This window comes from Asparagus officinalis, chromosome 6 (assembly GCF_001876935.1).
Source record: "Asparagus officinalis chromosome 6, Aspof.V1, whole genome shotgun sequence".
NCBI lineage: Eukaryota > Viridiplantae > Streptophyta > Magnoliopsida > Asparagales > Asparagaceae > Asparagus > Asparagus officinalis.
This window is the reverse complement of record NC_033799.1, coordinates 8,147,871-8,167,558: the sequence shown is the minus strand read 5'-3', so window position 1 is coordinate 8,167,558 and position 19,688 is coordinate 8,147,871. Positions and strand designations below refer to the sequence as shown.

At 36.0% G+C, this 19,688-nt stretch overlaps 3 protein-coding genes and 1 long non-coding RNA gene across 5 annotated transcripts; 2 read left to right on the top strand and 2 right to left on the bottom strand.

Moving 5' to 3' along the window:
- On the top strand, positions 1,204–3,593 carry LOC109844176. The gene is made up of 2 exons (XR_002247890.1): positions 1,204–3,187; positions 3,308–3,593. It is a non-coding gene; the product is annotated as an uncharacterized LOC109844176 (long non-coding RNA).
- On the bottom strand, positions 4,635–7,217 carry LOC109846483. Its single transcript, XM_020415731.1, has 3 exons — positions 6,981–7,217; positions 6,794–6,882; positions 4,635–4,886 (listed from the first exon to the last, which is right to left on the bottom strand). Exons 1-2 carry the CDS (start codon positions 7,113–7,115, stop codon positions 6,802–6,804), a joined length of 216 nt encoding a protein of 71 aa, XP_020271320.1. The 5' UTR covers positions 7,116–7,217; the 3' UTR covers positions 4,635–4,886; positions 6,794–6,801.
- On the top strand, positions 8,482–14,634 carry LOC109845383 (replication factor C subunit 3). Its single transcript, XM_020414637.1, is given in 10 exon segments — positions 8,482–8,711; positions 8,714–8,776; positions 8,859–9,075; positions 10,746–10,825; positions 10,908–11,067; positions 12,837–12,918; positions 13,115–13,244; positions 13,358–13,421; positions 13,516–13,584; positions 14,345–14,634. Coding segments are annotated over 10 exon segments (1,074 nt in total). The 5' UTR covers positions 8,482–8,602; the 3' UTR covers positions 14,445–14,634.
- On the bottom strand, positions 15,377–19,156 carry LOC109845562. 2 transcript variants are annotated; one of them, XM_020414827.1, is made up of 6 exons: positions 18,858–19,156; positions 18,709–18,759; positions 18,516–18,629; positions 18,037–18,163; positions 15,806–15,851; positions 15,377–15,717 (listed from the first exon to the last, which is right to left on the bottom strand). In XM_020414827.1, the coding sequence occupies exons 1-6, from the start codon at positions 18,981–18,983 to the stop codon at positions 15,600–15,602; spliced, it is 582 nt and encodes a 193-aa protein (XP_020270416.1). In that variant the 5' UTR covers positions 18,984–19,156; the 3' UTR covers positions 15,377–15,599. The 2 variants fall into 2 exon arrangements, with proteins under 2 accessions (XP_020270416.1, XP_020270417.1); XM_020414828.1 differs by having other exon boundaries at positions 18,037–18,095; positions 18,578–18,629.

The following is a 19,688-nucleotide window of genomic DNA, read 5'->3' as shown; positions in this document are numbered from 1 at the left end:
AAAATGTACGAATCATGCAAAAAATATATATTTCCTCACAATTTAGGCAAGTCTTACCTACCAAATGATGCTGATAATACTAGAAAACTAACCATACTACGTATAAAACTGCGAATTGTGTAGACCAAAAAAATGTTAACTTTGGTTCATCCCTATCGATCTTATTAATAGTTATCATCTATGAATGGATTTTACAATTAGAGAAGTATATTAATTCAGCAATACGATTGTACTTATTATCCGAAAAGTGCTTTATGAGATATTTGAAGAAACCATTGTACTGACAATTGTATCTATAATACTTTAAGGCTGCGTTTGGGAACTTGGATTTGGGCCCTGGATTTAAAATCCAGGGTATTTCAAATCCAAATTTCTTGTTTGGGCTCTAAGTTGGGCTGAGATTTGAAATCAAGTTATTTTGAAGAGGAGAATTTAGAAGCCCAAATACGCGTATTTCAAATCCCACCTTGCCCCTGGTATTTTCCAAATCCCGACCGGACTCCTCCTCTCTCTCATTTCTCAGTCCCGATCCCCGACTCTCAAGTTCTCTCTAACATCTATCTCTCCTCTCTCAAGTTCTCTCGTCATCGCATTCACTCACCACCGTCTGTTCCCTCCTCAGGATCTCGTCGCCGCCGTCGCCCCCGCTCTCCCCCTCGATGTCGATCTCAGCTCCGGCGAGGGTTTCGACGTCGTCTCCGTCGCTTTCGGCCAGGTGACACTTCACCACACTAGATCTGATCGAAAAGTGTTCTCTTTTGTGTAATTTTGAGTTCAATAGCTGACTGATAGAGTTGTAGCACTAAATGCTCTCGTCTCTTCCATCGAAACCCTAAATCTGACCTAGGGTTTAGGTCCATGATCTTCGCGGCTAAAGTTTGATTTGGTGGGTGGCATGAAGAGAGGATTTGAGACATTGTAGGAGGAGACTACGATCAGCGAAGAATTAAAGATCTACTTTGTCAACTTTTCTGGATTATGTTACTTAGGGTTTGAATTTATACTTTTGCACATACTTCCAATGTCTCACGCTGAGATTTGAAATCAAGTTATTTTGAAGAGGAGAATTTAGAAGCCCAAATACGCGTATTTCAAATTCCACCTTGCCCCTGGTATTTTCCAAATCCCGATCGGACTCCTCCTCTCTCTCATTTCTCAGTCCTCGAGATGGTCAATTTGAGATGGTCAATTTGAGAACACAAGTAAGATAGAATGTTTGAAAGATATTACTTTGGTTTCTAAACTTTTTCTTCTATTTCTTTTGTGTGCAACTTGTTACGGTGTACCAAATCTAGGTTGCAGTCTAGCTGATCATAATTCTTGGAATCCCTTATCAAACTGTGATTTAGGAACTATTGGATCTAGCACTGTCAAACAAAAAGTTCTGTGCAGTATGTTTGTTCAATTATTTGAAGGTCTTGTATGTTTTGTTATTACTTAAGATACGAAGGTGCTAATAAATAATTGATATTTGGATTCAAAGTATGAAAATTTAATGATATGTGCGGTCTGTTTTTAATAATTCTATAAGATTTTGGCTTATTGGTTATCTTCTCATTTTCCCAACATTTTTCTTGTTTCATTTCTCTTAGTTTCTGTTCACTCTTCGTTTTTAGTGAAACAAAATTTTGGATTGATTGTAATTTGAAGCTCTAGGGAGGTTATGACATATGCCAAATGACTGCGAGACTAAGTAGAGGTGGAAGCATGACTTGTTTTTATATTCAATGTTCTTCCTCTGATAAAAACCAAAGCTGGAGGAGAAGCATTCTTGTTGATGGTTACAAATACACACTACTAAAACCAATTACTTTACTGCCTGAAAAAATAAAAGAAAAATCTTCTCATCCACAGCCAGACATGCCAACCACGACCAAGTGTTTTACAAGCACTGATATTTGCAATATTTCGGTTAAAGAAGGTTATTGTATAAATGAGGAAGATGAGGAACATTGATAAATGCTTATTAACTCTCCTCATGTTCCTGTGTCCCTATTTGTTTTTCTTTAGTGCTATGGCACTACACAAACACAAAGAGGAACACAAGGATAGTTAGTAAGCGTTTAAAGAGAAGTTCACAAGTTCAAGACACATCACCTTGTACTAGAAGAACTTACTGTATGTTCTGATTTCAAGGTGTCACAAATCAAATTAGTTATGCTTTTATGTAAACATTTATATGGACATCTTTGTAGCACTGATAACCTTTTTATGTGACTGTCCTTTTTGACATTCTTGCTCAAGTTTTCTGAAATTCATTATCTATGCTCAATCTGTTCATTACTCTCATTCCAGGATTACTTCTCAAAGTGGGGAGAGAGTGGTACAGTGGACCTAAAATATGAACCCTTAAGTTCACGCGACAAAACTAGTGTTAACGAACAGACACCCGCATGCATCACATGGGATCTATGTTTGTGTAAAATATAAATCATTAAATGTAGGTGCTTTGTTGCATGATTGGGTCAAAGATTTCATAAATTTCTAGTGTACATTTGTCAACACCACAATTACAGATAGCTCATTAGAAAGATAAACTGTTTGCAATTTAAAGGAAATGATGATAGATTATTAGCTATCCTTCTGTTTAGTATTTCCTTTTTTGAGTTCAGTATCATATTTTAGCAAGCAAACAGATTACTATTATGGACCGTCATAGCATATTTGTGTCTTGATCAGTGGCGAATATAAATATCCCTGTTTCCAGTTTATTCTTAATCAGAGAAATCAATATCCAAATCAAGATCCTAGGCCACCAATTCGGTGTTGATGTAGACGATTGATGTCAACTTTGTTAATTCTTCCATAGACCTTTGAACCTGGTTGCCAAAACCCCTTTGATAAGCAATGGTGGTGATAATGATATGTTGGGAATATAGTATTGAAAATATAGGCTTACCCCCAGCAGTAAACAACATCATTCATTTCCACAAAACACAATAAATCTTCACTAATTTATGCTTTTGAGTAAGATGAAAACATAAATAATATTCATGCACCGCGTAGATCATTTTTATTTAATTGACTTACAACTTTCTGCCACATGATGTTCTAACAGGTGCATATATTTAATTTCTCAGGTTGGTTTTGTCACCTTCTTCCTAAATTCTGTCCTTGATAATCTAACATCAACAATTGTCATGGTCTCCTTGTTGTGAAAACTAGTGCCTCCATCAGAATACAGAAAGTATGCAATCATGTACTTGTTTTCTTTTTCTTTTTTTAAAGGTTGATGGTCTTCATGATTCAACTTTAATGTTTGATTTTTTGTGTCATGGACTAATTGATGCTAAATTGTGTAATGTAGGACTCAATAAATTCTTCGAGATATGAAGTTGGACACATTGGAGAGAAAGGAGGAGAAGACTTGAAGGATAAATAGAGGATTCTAGATATGGTTTCTTTTAATAGTTTATGTTGTGGTAATTTGACTTGTTGTAGCAAATCATGATTATCAGCTATCTATAGCATGTTGTATTTTAAATGAAGGCTTATTGTGTAGCCTAGAGTTTCTTATGAGGATCTTTTGCGAAACTCTTTTGTGTCTTCAGCCTTTTTATCATGACTAGTTATTGGAGTAATATTTTTGTTCTTTGGAGATCGAAGGTCGATCTAATATTTTGGATGAAACCATGAAAAAATGTCATAATAATGAATATTTTGACATCATTATTATTTTTGTATTCTCTTATATTGGTTCATGAAAGATAAGATGTTTGCATGTGTATTTATAATTGCTACTGAAGAGATCACATTTTGATTTTGAATCACTTCAAATCCAAATTCATGAATAATAAAATACATCCAAACATTAGATTTTAAATCTTTTATTTCAAATCCTAGCATTTAGTAATGACATCCAAACAAATGATTTTATCAAATCATGGATTTCAAATCCTAGATTTGAAATCCCTTGATTTTAAATCAAGCTTCTAAATCCAAATCTTAGTTCCCAAACGCAGCCTAAGATCATTACAGGCTCATATACGCAACATTCATTACAATTCATTTTAGCACTCTTCCGTGTTTAGCGTATCGTTGCGAGCAAAGCCTTGGACGATAAACTTCACTTTTATCATGATCTAAAAATCTAGGGTAAAACAAATCATGTACATTGAACTAACAACAAGAACAAAAGGATTTACATCATGAAATAAATTTCATTTTTAATGAATATGTATCTACATTTTTAGTGTGAAATATGTGTATTTCAATACAAAATCAGCGTTGAGTTAAAAAACAACTAGTATAAAAGTTATGTGATCTATTGTCGTTGAGATGATTTTCTTAAGATTGAATTAAATAGTTGCTTTTCATAACGTAAAATTTTTAATGTTTTTTTTTTTTTTTGAAATTTCCTTCTTCTGGAATCAATTGCATTTACTCCTCCAAGTTGTTAAAGCATCATGTTTCTTCCTTATTGATCCTACATTATACAAAATTCAACATCAATTAGTCCTCTATACTCTCCATTGTGACGCCCACCCTCCCTGACTCCTTCACCCTCGAGCACACCCGTGTCATCACCAACTGCGACCCGAGGCCTCTCCTCGTGCAGGCCAATAAAAAGTTAAAAGGAGGCCCGAGCCTCCATGGATCATACTCCAGGGTAACTTGGTATAGGTCAAGAGACGTGAAACCAAATTACGGTACTTTAAATAGTACTGAACACAAGTGCAATGGAATATTTTAGTTTAGCGGCTCATCTTTGAGAATATCCAAAATACAAAAATGTATCATCTCAGCAGATAAAAAGAAGGAGATCCTTGAATGTACCTCTTTGGATATAGAGCAGACTGAAAACAAATCTGATCAACAACATATCATCAGATCTTTTCAATTATTTGTGCTCTTGAATCCACTTCCAACCCAAGAAGATGCTAGTTCTGAAACCAAAATCAAAATCACTTGGAGCTACATATATATTTCACTTGTATCAAAACTGATGACAAACTTATAAGCAGCTACAGCTCAAAGAAGGGGAAGAGAACAAGATCCGTTAATTTCCTTCACGCGCAAAATGAAGTAAATCCAACAGAACAGAGAACTGTACCCATATTGTACTATAAATGTATAAGATCATATTCAATGCCATGATCAGATCTGAATCAAATCAAGTTCAGAATAGCAGCATACCAAACACTGAATCCATGCCTCAATAAAGAAAATCCTTTCAAAAAAAATCACTTTATACCCTCAACAAAATATCTCTATCCTCACCAAACACCAAAATCATTGTACTGCTCTTTTTCTCCATTTTCTTTCCCTTTTCGTGTTTTCCNAGACGTGAGAAATTGTTAAAACCACACAAAGTATAAGAAAGGCAGTGCAATCTAAAATCTATGATGCAGTTTCCCCCTCCAAAAATCAAGGTTCTAAAGTCGTATTCATCAACATGAAATATCCACCAAAAAGAAATAGGTGACTAGCTAAAGTTTCATCCGAAATAGTTCATAATGGAATGATCATAGATGATAACATCCCCACTAAAAAACAAGTACCATAATCTACAAGTAAATGCAAATGTTAAGGGCTATGAGTCAATTTGGTAAAGAGAGAGAAATAAATTTGAAAGAACAAAAAGGAACGGTAGGATAATCAACAACTAAAAGATCTGCGGAAAATAGATCTAGTTTCTATATGAAGAAGAAAGTCCACAGCTATTTTGTAGTTGTTAAGTAACAACTATCGCGACTTACCCGTACGGTCATGCTGCATCTAACAAAGCTTGATATCGAGGTCTCATACATCAAGTTTGAAACAAAACAATATAGGACACAAGAATAGCAATAATTGTTGGATTTAATCTAATAAATCTATTTGTGGGCACATATGATTAATCAATGTGTATTGCTATCTTTCAGGATAACCCACTAAAGTGATCAAATAAGTTGGCTTAATTTGGTATTTAAATATAATCATGGGGTCATATGTGCAGATACCAGGTTGTAATTGTAATTTATTGAGGGGCTAAATTACAAAAGTACAACATCTATAAATAAGGGGTTATGGTTCCTAACCTAGGGTTACATTCTCTAATTCTCTTCACCCCCATCTAAGAGAGAAATTCGGTCCTAGAGGAAACCCTAAGGTTAGAAGATCCAAAACCCAAAATCAAGATCAAGCAATGGATTCAGGTATAAGCTTCCGCTCTTTTGATCCTTGTTAATCTCTTTGAATTAATCATGGCTATATGGTTTTTAGATCTCAAGTTTTATGATGTAGATCTAACAATAAAACTAATAAATGGTAGTGATTCACCGGATTTGATGAGTGAAAGAAATTCTCAACCACGTGAAATATGTATCAGACTACAAGCACCAACTCAAACATGTTGATAAACAATTTCAACAAGTTTTGGTAAAAGGATATATTTCTCCTCCTCAACAATAGCTACAAGAGAATTATGATCCGGTTACTTACTTGAAAAGACTAAAAAGTTGTGCCATGTCATATAAAATGCAGATGCATATCATTTTACAATTACATATATACACTTGATTTAAAACGGAAATACATTTCCTGCAACGAAATACGGAAATCCTACAACTTTGGCACAAACACTGAATTCGGGTTTGGAAATTCATTTTCTACAATAAAAATCCAAATATCAAAACAACAAATTTGAGACTAATTTCTTGCAACGCATTCTACAAGCAACATTTTCTTCACACAACATTTGCTACATTGACAACAACAATATACAAAACACCCCCTAAAGCAAAACTTTGATGTCAACAATTAAAAAGAAATTTAAATAAAACATGCAACAGAAAGAGGAAGCAGTCATTACCAGCGAGATTAGGAGTGGGTTTTCTTATTGGGAAAGGGAGGAAGGCGAAGCACGGCTTGTTCACTCTCAATTGGGTCTGACCTCAGAATCTAACACAAAAAAGAACAATAACCCATTAGAAAACAAATGGAGAGTACAATGGGACTAGTTTCGATTGGGGGGAAAAGCGAAGGGTTTGGAGACGAACTGGGTCCCTGAGGACGGGCTTTGTGTCGTCTTTGGCCGGACGAAATGGGGGCTTCTGCTTCTCTCTGGTTTCTGCCGTCGCTCCGGCGACGGCGAGATCGCCGGTTGCTGGGATTTGGCTGCAGCCTTTCTTCATTGCTCCTGTTTGGGTGGGAGTCGAGTTGGGCAGGTTAGACTCCGGGCCTGCGGCGATATGATAGGGGGAAGGGTAAATTTTACAAAGCCCTCCTGAACTTTGAGGGGTTTACCCAGGGAATCCCTAATTTATTTATTTTATCACCGAAAACGCCCTGAACTTTGAGGGGTTTACCCAGGAAATCCTTAATTTATTTTCCCATTGAAACCCCTTATCTCTGTGATGTCTTCAAAAAAAAAAACCTTTATGCAGGAACTTAAGAAGGTTCCGTTGAAAAAAAAGATTGGAGGAGTTCGACAGGTGGTGGGAAAATTAAGTGTGGAGTTGGCAACCCACCAAAAACTAGGGCAATACTAGTCTGATGCGGTTATTAAATTCTGATCTAATTTCTTTTTGCCAAACAAAAACCCAAAATTTAAAATTTTCAAGAATACCCAAATGGTCTGCTCAAATGGTGCGTGTAGTGGTTGCTTTAAAAGGTCCTCCAACTCGCTAGATGATCGATGCGGATGACGTGGTGTTAGCTGTGGATGAGAGATGTGTCTTTGAAGAATTGCAAAAAAATATTTCTTTTGCCTTGTTTATCAATGGATCTTGTGCCTCCTTATAGTCAGTGAGGTTTAGTATTTTATCCAAAAAAGGAGGGATAAAGAGACTGGAAGACTAGAATCAAACTCAAGATTAATGTGAGAATAAGATAATCAAAACACTGAATAAAACACAACATGAAACAATCACAATTAGATAATCAATATAACATGATTCGGCTGCAAAATGGGCTTACATCCACAAACAAAAAAGGAGAGATTTTGCACTATATCAATAATAAGAGAACAATCAACTCCCAACTCTAGAAAGTTTGAGACTCTAATAATTATAATGTGAATAATGGGAAACCACAAGGATTACTTACTAGCTCAAAAGTCAAAACACACTATCGAATAATCGCATTTTAACAAAAAGTAAAAGTCAACCAAGATCTTCAAGATGTTGTGCCCTGTCGAACAAATCAACTCAATGATGAGTTCATCACCAAGACACACACTCTCTACCTATAGAGGACTAAGCCAACTTAGCCGAGTATCCGCACCACTTGACTAACCAAATGTTCGAGTCCATTCATGAGCACGAGCTCAAACCTAATATTATAAAACAAATCCTCATGCTCGAAAAAAAAAAACACCCAAATTTAGATCAAATTCAGTACTAATCCAGATTTAAAAAATGGCTGCCAAACGTACCCTAAAAAGTTTGAGGCGTTCTCAGTAGAAAAACCAAAAAGTTCGAGGTAATTTACCCGAGAGGCGGTAATTTCACCGCAGTCACTTCCCCTACTCATTCACCCCTGTTTTACCTGCAGGTAAGCTCACCCAAACCCCACCCTCGCTGCAACCCTAAAAAACCCCTCCCTCCGAGGGTTTTGGCGCCAATTCCTTGAACCCCAAAACCCCAAAATCAATCGAGAGAGCAAAAAGGCGGCCTCAGAAATGACGGAAACAACCTCGCCGATGGAGATCGACGCCGCTCCTCCGTCGATCCCCAGCAAGGGCAAGTCCGTAACCTCCCCCTCCGACCGCAAGTCCGCCCCCTGGGTCGAGAGTACCGCCCAGAGTCTCTCCCGCCACAACCGGACCAACAGAAGAGCGACATCGTCGACACAAGTAAACGATTCGAAATTCGGACTAATCCGTGATTTCCCCCCATTTTTTTCTGATTTTTTTTTGTTTTTTTTTCTTCCTCCAGTCGATCGGTTGACAAACGAAAACAAGCTGCCGCATTTGCTTTTGTACGGACCGCCGGGGACTGGGAAGACGTCGACGATCTTGGCGATGGCGAGGAAACTGTACGGATCTCAGTACCACAACATGATTTTGGAGCTGAATGCGTCGGATGACCGAGGAATTGGTGTTGTTAGGCAGCAGATTCAGGATTTCGCGAGTGCTCGTAGCCTTTCCTTTGGGTAAAATGGCTGATTTGAACCTCTGTGATTATTTTGTTTGGATTTTTGAGCTCAATTGGGTTTCATGTGTGATGAAAAAGATTGTTTGTAGCTGCGGATGGTTTTAATTGGTAGTGGAAATGCTAGCAGTATTTGGTGTTGTTAACCAAATATATTTACTTTATTAGGGTTTTCGCTATTGAATGCCATCTAATTAGTTTTCCCTTGATTTGCGCTTTTGTGCTCATCCTTGCCCGTTGAACATGCAGCTGATCCTGCAATAATCTTGTTCTCATGGGTACGATTTTGTATTGTCAAATTCATGTGCTTTTTCCTCTTGAAATGTAGTTATTCTCTAGGCGAGATTACAGTCAAAAGGACAAAGTTCATATCTGGGCAACCCACTCAAACCAACTTCAAACTGCTTAATTTTGAAGTTCTATACATTGATAAGGCAACCCAAAGGCATAAGTAGAAGGAAAACCACTTTTGTCATAGGATTTAAGTGAGCGTTAAAACATGACACGCTCCTGGTTTGGTACACGGTTCCAATTAAGCTTCATTATCTGATAACCCAAACATTATCGAGATTTTTTGGGGTTGGATTTCTGAATTGTATTTGAATATCTGAATTTCTAATTAAATAATTTATTGAATTTAGACCCTCTAGTTCTAGTTTTTTGTTTAGCCATTGTTAATTCTCAGTTGGAGCCTACAAATTATAATGCATACACAAGTGAATCATGTAGGATTCAGTCCGAATCTCAACTGTCACCCCCTAGCTATGTTGCATGGGTATGGGTACGGGTATGTAACACTGTAAATTTGTAAAAGGTAGGGTATGGGGACACGGCTATATAAATATTTATATACATATATGTTATTAATTCCATCCCTTTTCCTCCTTGGATCATAAACAAATAAAAATTTCTCGAGTTATAAGAATCCATATGAGAACAAATATGAGAACTAAAATTCCTATAACATTATTATGTTTCTTTTATTATGTGGATTATAAATTGAAAAATCACTAGTTTTTAATCCGAATGACCCTTCAAAATCGCAACTCAGAACTTGACCTATGTCCAACGAGTTTTAAGAAGTTGATATGAAGTGTAGGATATATGTCCAAAAATTGTATAACAAGTGTTTTAAAGTAAAACATGTACTGTATAATTGTGCACATGCCCGGATAAATGTATGCATATATGCAAGGAGTGTCCAAGGAGTTTGGGAACTGATACGGGTACGCGTCGGGGTATGGGTACGGCTTATTAGAAGTACGAGGTACCATAGCCCCCTTGCTAGAGGTACTCATCACTTGAAAGCTGTCTTTAGCCAGTCTGAGGAAAAACTCTATGAGAGTTGTACTCATGAAAGCTAGCCTGAAAGGATCGGCTAAATCTGGAGTAACGAACCATCTCTGGAGTAGCAAACACTTAAACTGGTTGACAGAAGTAGCTTAGTGTTAACGAGATCTCCATGCATATAAGCCAATCCTTTTTGTGCACGAAAGAACCCAATATTTGTTTGAGATTTCATACTAGTATTGTTGACCCAAAGAGCTTGCTGAGTGAAGAAAATTGACCCAAAAGGAGTGAAACCTCTTGCGCGTGGCTGTGCACATGGCTGGGTGTGTGGGTGTGCTCTATTAACTCTAAAGTCTACTTACTTGTATATACTTCTTGCAGTGCACCGGTTGCTGTGAAGTTGGTTTTGCTCGATGAGGCAGATGCAATGACCAAGGACGCACAATTTGCTCTGCGTAGAGGTCTGTGTTTTGTCCTCCTTTGTCTCACTTTACAGTTTGTCCATATATGCCAACTGTCTTTATTCTTATTTGTCTAATGCAGTGATTGAGAAATACACAAAGAGCACTAGGTTTGCACTTATATGCAACCATGTCAACAAAATTATTCCAGCTTTGCAGTCAAGATGCACTCGATTTCGTTTTGCTCCTCTTGATGCTTCCAACATTAGGGAACGGCTTCAATATGTTATAAAGGCTGAAGGGTATAATTTCCTTTCTGATTTTGATTGTATATGTTAGTATTGTCATCTGTAAGTTTATTTTCAGAATTGGGGCTTCTACTTGTTGATGTAATAGGATCACAATCTCTATGAAGCAATTAGATTATGATGGAATTACAATCTTTTATATATATATATATATATATATATATTATATATCTATATATATATATATATATATATATATATATATATATATTAATGAGATTAATCGGTATCCTTGTCAAGGAGCGGGATTTTCCTCTGACAGTGATGTGCACAATCCCCACCATGTGAATAAAGTAGGAGAGAGATTTCACATACTGAGGATTGTGCCACATAGGTGTCAGGAGGAAAATCCTCTCCTTGACAAGGATACCATTAATCTCTATATGAGATTAATAGGTATCCTTGTCAAGGAGGGGATTTCCTCCTTGACAATGATGTGGCACAATCCCCACCATGTGAATAAAGTAGGATACCCATTAATCTCTCTCTCTCTCTCTCTCTCTCTCTCCTCTCTCATTATATATATATATATATATATATATATATATATATATATAGTATATATATAATATATGCAGATGGTTTTGGTAGTTCTTCCAGTGAGAGAAAGGGAGTTGTTTTCATTCTTGAAGTCATGCTAGTCCTGGTCATAAGATGAGGGAAAAGAGGATTAGCGTTGACTGACTAGATTCTGTAGTGAATGCAAATGCATGTGGCTAAAAAAAATTGAAGTTCCAATTTAATTTTGTTTTTTAGAAGGTATATACTAAACATGTAACACTACATCAATTGAATGGTTTATACCATGTCCTCACTTAATTCATTCCTTAACATTTTTTCTCAATCCACATTTCCAATTGTCTTAGTTCTTTCAAATCATTATTATTCTTTTTGTTTCTTTTCTTTTCTTATCTTTCTTTTTCACCCAACAACCTTTGATGGTGGGGATATTTCCATCATTTTTTTGGTTGCGGTCATGTTTACACAACCTCTCCCAGTTTTGGAGTAGCAGTAGAGGCCAGTGTGAAGAATAGTGGGAATAAGGGGTTACATACGTAGACAAAAAAATAATGTTGAGAGTCAGAGCGTGCTGGGTGTTATGATGGCGGTGGATTGGGGTGAGGTTGTTGTATGCAAATATAACCCCCACCCCACCCCCAAAAAAAAAAGGGGGGGGGGGGGGGGGAGGGGGGGGGGGGGGGGGGGACACAAAGAAGTTAATGATTCTCTTTACAATTTCAACTATCATATAATGCCTCGGTTTGAATACTGGACCTCCATGCATTAGGTTTTAGATTTTCTAACATCTGCTGAACTACTTTAGAAATTTTAGGATATGCCTGTAACAGGTATCTTTTGTTGTACTCGTGCTTCATAGCCAAATTGCTAAATATCTTTTTAATGTTGAAATGAAGGTTGTGTTGAAAGGGAAATATCTAATGTTGTATGGCTATAGCCTATAGAAGTGCTGATTATTTCTATATGGTATTCAATAATATTTCGTTCTCTTTCTGTGGAAATACAATTTTAGAATGTGCATCCATAACATCTTATTGTTTTCTTGACCGAGTCTAAAATTGAAAGCAGTAGCTAATATATGATTGTATTATTTTTAATTACTGACATGCTATCCTTGGCTCAGCCTGCATTGGTTGATAAAGTTTGGGTGAAGCCTGTGTACTGCTGTCCGCATGATTAAATATGTTTTAAGACTATGCGTACTAGATTTTTATGAATATTTATCTCTGATTTTCTTCTTGTAGGTTGGATGTATCAGAGAGTGGCTTAACAGCCCTAGTACGGCTGAGCAATGGTGACATGAGAAAGGCTCTTAACATATTGCAGGTTACCTGCATTCTGATTGAGACAATTGCATTTTTGTGTCAAAAAGTTGATGTGATGCTTATATGATTGTTTTCAAGTCCCAATAGAAAGAATTTGAAACATGCATCCATAGTTCTGTTATCTTCTAAAAAAAAATTTCATCGTCATCTCATTCTTTATGCTTATGGCCTAACTTGTTCTAAATATCATGATCCAGTCAACGCATATGGCTTCTCAGCATATAACAGAAGAAGCTGTCTACCTTTGCACTGGAAACCCAATGCCAAAGGACATTGAGCAAATAGCCTTCTGGCTTCTTAACGAATCTTTCACAGATAGTTTTAAGTGTATCCTACAGTTCCTACTTCTTACTAATATTTCTTTCATGGATTTTAATACTGAACAATTTAATTGACTCCTTATTATGAGAATTGCTTTGTTTATTCTTAAGTTGTGGTAGATATATCTGATACCAAAATGAAGAAAGGGTTAGCTTTGGTGGATATTGTGAGGGAGGTCACTATGTAAGTGAAAGGGTGAAAGCCTACTCATCTACACTCTGAGATTGTGTTATTAGTTGCTGCTTCTTGAATCTTACTGCACCATATGTCATTTCAGGTTTGTTTTCAAGATTAAAATGCCATCAGCTGTCCGAGTAAAGCTAATTAATGATTTGGCTGATATCGAGTAAGTCTTCCTCACATGCTGTACTCAAACTCATCAAAAGTTTTTCTCTCTTGCTGGTCATTGAACTTTGAGATTAAGTGCCATGTTTACCTTGATTTCTCTCTTCAGCTTACTTCAAATTTAGTAATTAGGTTACAGACACATTACAAATTCGTGGCCTTCCTGAATATGCTGATACACATCTTGTGGAACCCCATTTTGCACTATCCCGTACAATTTTTGATGAAACAAATAATATTACATAAACAATCTGATGAAACATAGCCTAGTCTTATTAATTCAGCTTGTCTAAATCAGTGACTTAATTTATCTCTGGCCCTTGTCTGAGTTGTCTCTTTCAGTAGTTGTTTCTGATAGAGAGCAAGTGTCATGCAGATGAAAAGATCTGTTTCAGTTCCTCAACTGTCACCTTGAACTTAAGCGGCATTTGCCATTAAATCCTTTCATCATTTTTATCAAAAGACTACATTATGTAAAAATAAAATAAAATAAGGCAATAGCTGACATCCTGTGAGTTGAATGTAAAAATGTAGTAGTTCTGAATGCTATAGCATCTAGGATTTATCGCATGCATTCTACGTTTCTGTTAGAAAAGGTTGAGTTGGGAAAATGGTGAACCACTGTATCCTATTAATGTGCAAGGCTACTGCTACTTCTATCAACCCGTGCTTGTTTCTGTTTCTAACAATATTTTGCTGAAGGAGGAGCATCACTTGTATGTCATAATCCAAAAACTTTCAATACTTGGTTTTTGTTTCAGGTACAGGTTGAGCTTTGCATGCAACGATAAGCTACAGCTCGGGTCACTCATCTCAACTTTCACTACTGCTCGCTGTGCTTTGGTTGCTGCAGCTCAATAAAAATCGAAGTTGCTTTGAATTATTCCTACACCTTTGGATTTAATGATATATATGCATGAGATGGGCGTGTGTTTTCTCTGTATAATGTTGACTGAGGACTGGATAGTGAAGTCATGGATGGATGGTGTATATCTTTCTGATGGAATCAACTTTTTGGTAGATCACATAATGGAATGAAGTATTTTGTTTATGCCCCATTTTGTTTTCTTTTCATGAACTGCATATTGATTTGGAGTTTATTCAACTCATTTCCTTTAAACTTTCTTTGATAAATAACTTTGTGTTGATTTAGTTAGTGTATAAAAGTGCTGATATTTTTTGGTTTTAAAATTTTGAATGTCTGGCTTGAACATAGTTATATGCTGTGAAAGTTGAACTGTGTCTTTTGCAAAAGAAAAGAGTACATAGAAAATACGTCGAATACCAGTTTAGTATGAAAAGCAACATTTTAAGTTGTCTTGTTTTTTGTTCATACATCTGAACTTTGAAAATTTTCTTCTCAGTCGAATACCAGTTTAGTATGAAAAGCAACATTTTAAGTTGTCTTGTTTTTTGTTCATACATCTGAACTTATGTTGCAAATGCTAGCAACTCGAACGCTAGAAACCATAACAATCTTGTAAAAAGTAAAGGATGCAACTGGCACGGATGAAAGATTTCTCGTCTTATAGCAACACGAGATTCTTTCAGATTTATCTGATTAAAATGGGATAAAATGCATAAATATAGTTTGAACTTAGATCCAAACCACATTTCAGAACGTTTTGCAGGCATAAATTCCCCCATTTGCCTTCTCACATTTGCATTCATAATGAGATTACACAAATTTTTATCATATTGAAACATCTAACATCACAAATCTAAATTTAGGCACTTCCATGAAAAAGCCTACTCAAAAAAGGAGTGGCACATGCTGAGCAAGAACCGACACGGGAAGAGGAAAAGTCTGATATTCCTTTTTTCAGAACATCAATTCCTGTAGTATTTTGCATCATACTGTCTTTCATTACACCCAAAAGCATGAAGTAAAAAAACTCATGCATACAAAATTTATAATATCCTATACAGCAAAAACTTTATTTCACAAACTCTAAGTAGTCCTATTGGTTTGAAGACAACTTGGAATTGCATCATCTGGACTTATCATGAAGTCCTTCAGAAGCATGGACCCCTTCTATTCGATGAGTAGCCTGTGATATTGCATAATGAGATGCACTGTAGGCAGCATAGTAGGATGACACTGTAAGCTGCGCAAACTTTGGGACTGCATATGCTGAAGTCCAAATATGACATCCAAGTTAATCTCAAACATCTATTGGTAGGAAAAACAGAAGGAAAAGTTATAAAATAGACAATTTTACCTCCAACTGCAGCACCAACTCCAGAAAATAATAGTAGTAGGGGAACCTGGTATATAGTTAAGATATGATAAATCATTACATCATAATGGCACTTATTAATTACAAGATAAAATATAATGGTTCATTAGAACATACATGATACAAAAAAGGAGCATCTATGTCATTAAAGCATTTGCATGGACAAATCAAAGCTTATAGCAGGAGCTTAAAATGACAATCAATAGTATAAAGTACAAACTTGGGGAAAATCTCACGAGAGAAGATAAAGATGATACAAAAACGGTCCAGCTAAGCACTCATGATATCAACAAAAAACAATTTTATAATGCCAACCTTCACTACTTTCTTCTGCTAATCACAATCTTTACTCATATGGGATAGGTTATTGGTTTCTCAGCTGCAGAAATGATCATATCAAATCCAATTCTTCCAGAATTGCACTCAATACCATACATGGCCAAATGATCCAATTGAATAATATGATTATCATTGTGACTTAGAGTCCACATATGAAAACAGTAGAGCATCAGTACCATGCTCGCAATTTTACGAAAATGAATAACTATGTTAAATTTTATTTTAGCTTGATAGAGAATCTGACAACTTAAACTTTCGGGTGAATGCTTTTTGGTGTGGTAACCATAGCACCAGATTTCAAGAGATTCCGGATTCAAACCTGATCATTTATAGATATAGAATATGTTTATTGATCTTAGGCTTTTTTAACCAACTTAAAAGCTGAAGGCTTTTTCACGTGGCTTAAAGTCCCCCAGAGGAAAATGTTTTAGAGTATAATGTCAACTTCATGTACACTCTTTAGGTTATACACAAACACATAAAGGATAAGCAAACACATAAAGTGGTTGTACACGAACTTAACACAGACAATAAAACACAGTCAAATTGTTGAACATGAACTGATGAAGAAGAGAGATTGATTATAATTGGTTCTAGACAATGTAGAATACATCAAAAAGAGCATCAAATCTAAATTACAAGTATGGTCTGAACTCCTGGCACAAAGTATCTTTGGGATAGGGAAAACAGTACAATTCGAAAACAGTACAATTCTTTTTAACTTGCCAAAGGAAACATCCTTCACATAAATATCTTAATCTAAGTATCATACAACATGCTCTCTGACCACTTTCAAAATATTTGTTTAAAATCTCTTCCTAATATTCTTCATATGGTCTCTCTGTCCTGTTCTTTACACAACCAAAGCATCTCTGACCTAACTAACTTTTCAGGCATCTACCTCAGAGTTTCATTTATCAGATTTTTATGGAATATACGGGTCCCAATTTCCAGTCAACTAATGGATTCTTGCAGTTCACTCATTTGCAGCTACATATCTGTTTGCAAAGAGGTTCATCGACTGCAGCAGCAACAAGAAAAAACCTAGTCTTCTTGATATATGCACGCCTAAAGGCATAAAATAGTAACACAGGCTTAAGTGGTTATGGAATACATAGGAGATTGTAGGGAGAATAAGTGAAGCCGAGGTGACTACAAAATGATAGAGCCAAGGGATCAAATACAGTCAAAGAACTAAGTTTTCTGCATCCTCTATAGGTCAAAAGGAAAGAAGCTTAAAGCCCAAAACACCAAGCCAATATTAAAGAGACATAAAAAACAGGAAAATAAAGACATAAAGGAGAGATGTGAGGGTTGTGATTACAAGTGACGCAAGGAAGACTTCAAAATAAGTGGTTCAATTTAAAATTGCATGCAAGCTAACCAACCAAATCAAAGAACTGTAATAAACAAGCATGATAGATATCTTTGTTTTCCAAGAAACTGAAAATTGGTCAAAAATCAAAAGTCAAAGCACAAGAGCTTTTCAAAATGAGCAGGGGAACTGTTCAAGAAATTTTATGCAACAGATAGGTCTAGTGATATAAACTCAGCTAGTCTCCATAACTGGCTCAAACGTTTCATATCAAGTTCAGAAAAGAAGCCTCCACTATCATCAATTTTGAGATATACTAAAGTTCCCTAATTCTCTACTACTATGAAAACAACAAAATATGACTGTATGATCCTCTAATCAAGCAACACAAAGTATATCAAACTAATTATATGATGTTGAAATGAAGATACCACTACCTTCACATATAAAACACTAAACATTTGCTGTGCATAACAAAAACAATGTATCCATAGAAAATCATATAACACAAAAGAAAACAAATGAAGCAGCTTTAAAAAAAAAATCAATAAATTCTTACCCCTGTAGCAATCTGCACCCACTTGGGTCCTTTCACATGCTTCTGAACAAGAGGAATACCTGCAACAAATCCAACAAAAAACCCAATTCAGCAAAAAAAATTTAATAATAATAATAATGATAATAACCAAATGAACAATTTTTCAAAATCAACCCATTTAGTTTTTTATTTTTCAAAATCGACCGTTTTTTCTTTTATTTATCAAAACCGACCGGATTTTGTGATTAGCAGATTAATCACTATCCTAAATAGTCGGGGTTGCCAACCCCGACTATTTAGGAGGGTGTTAAACCCTAATTAAGGCCTTTAATTAGGGTTTAACACCCTCCTAAATAGTCGGGGTTGGCAACCCCGACTATTTAGGATAGTGATTAACCTGCTAATCACAAAATCCGGTCGGTTTTGATAAATAAAAGAAAAAACGGTCGATTTTGAAAAATAAAAATCCGAATGAGTCTGTTTTGAAAAATTATTCTAACCAAATTCCAAACATTATAAAAATAGAAGCACACATAAAAGGCAACAAAAAAAAAATATTTTCCTGTATTAAATCCATGTACAGCGCTGAGCAAAGCACCAATCCCAGAGCCAGCCTACCAGAAAACAAAAGAATTAAGCAATTGAAAAATAATATTTGACCAATTCATAAAACTCAGCCCAATTTGAACTTACGACCGCCGACAAATCATGAAGAACTGAAGTAATCGTCCCCTCTCCGTTTCTCTAATCAATAAAAAAACAAACTTTTAGTTTCCTAGTTCCATCTTTTAAACAAACATAATAATAAAAACCAAGGAGAGAAAAAAAAATAAGAGATTTACAGTGTTGGGATCAACGTGAGAGAGGCATCGAGGGCAGCGAGCGGATCCGAGGCCGGGGTTTATCGTGGGGTCGTAGTGTAAGTCAGCAGATCGGAGCTTCTCCTCGTACACTTCTCTCGTCCCCATTTGGGGTTTTATCTTATTTACATACAAATTAGGAAAAATCTTGAACGACGTTGACTTCCTCCGCAGAGGAGACGGCGGCGAGTTGGAGATGGTGGTCGGTCGGTCGGAGAAAGAAGCGGAGCGCTCTTGGCAGTGAACCAAGGTTTGGGGTTTTGATTTGGGGGGAGAAAACAGAAAATTGATACGTCAAAGGGGTTTCTTCATATATACACATCAAATCTTCTATGTTTAAAAGTCGTCCCTCCAAATCTTACAATTTGCAAAACTAGCCCCAAATATTTCTCATTGGGCTTTTCTACCCCTCAATTTAACAATGTTGGCTCATAAGTAGGACAAAATCGAAATTTTCTAATAGTTTTCAATATGTTTGCGGTATTTTCCAGTTTGGAACCTAAAAATTGTTAAGTGGGAGAGGGTAAAACAACACAAAGAAAAAGAATTAAGAAATAATTTTACAAATATCAAGATTTGAAGAGTATGCATGCAAAAAAAAAACCCTTATGAAGTGCTATATTTTGGGATGAACTAATATATTTAAAATAAAATTCCACATTAGGGTTATATCATTCTAGAACGTCTGTAATCTATAATATATGGGCATTTTCTCATAGGCATTTTCTCATACATCACATATTCAAGAGAGCTCATTCAATCAACAAACACAATAAAAAAGAGGAACCTTACTTACATTTAATAAAAAACCTT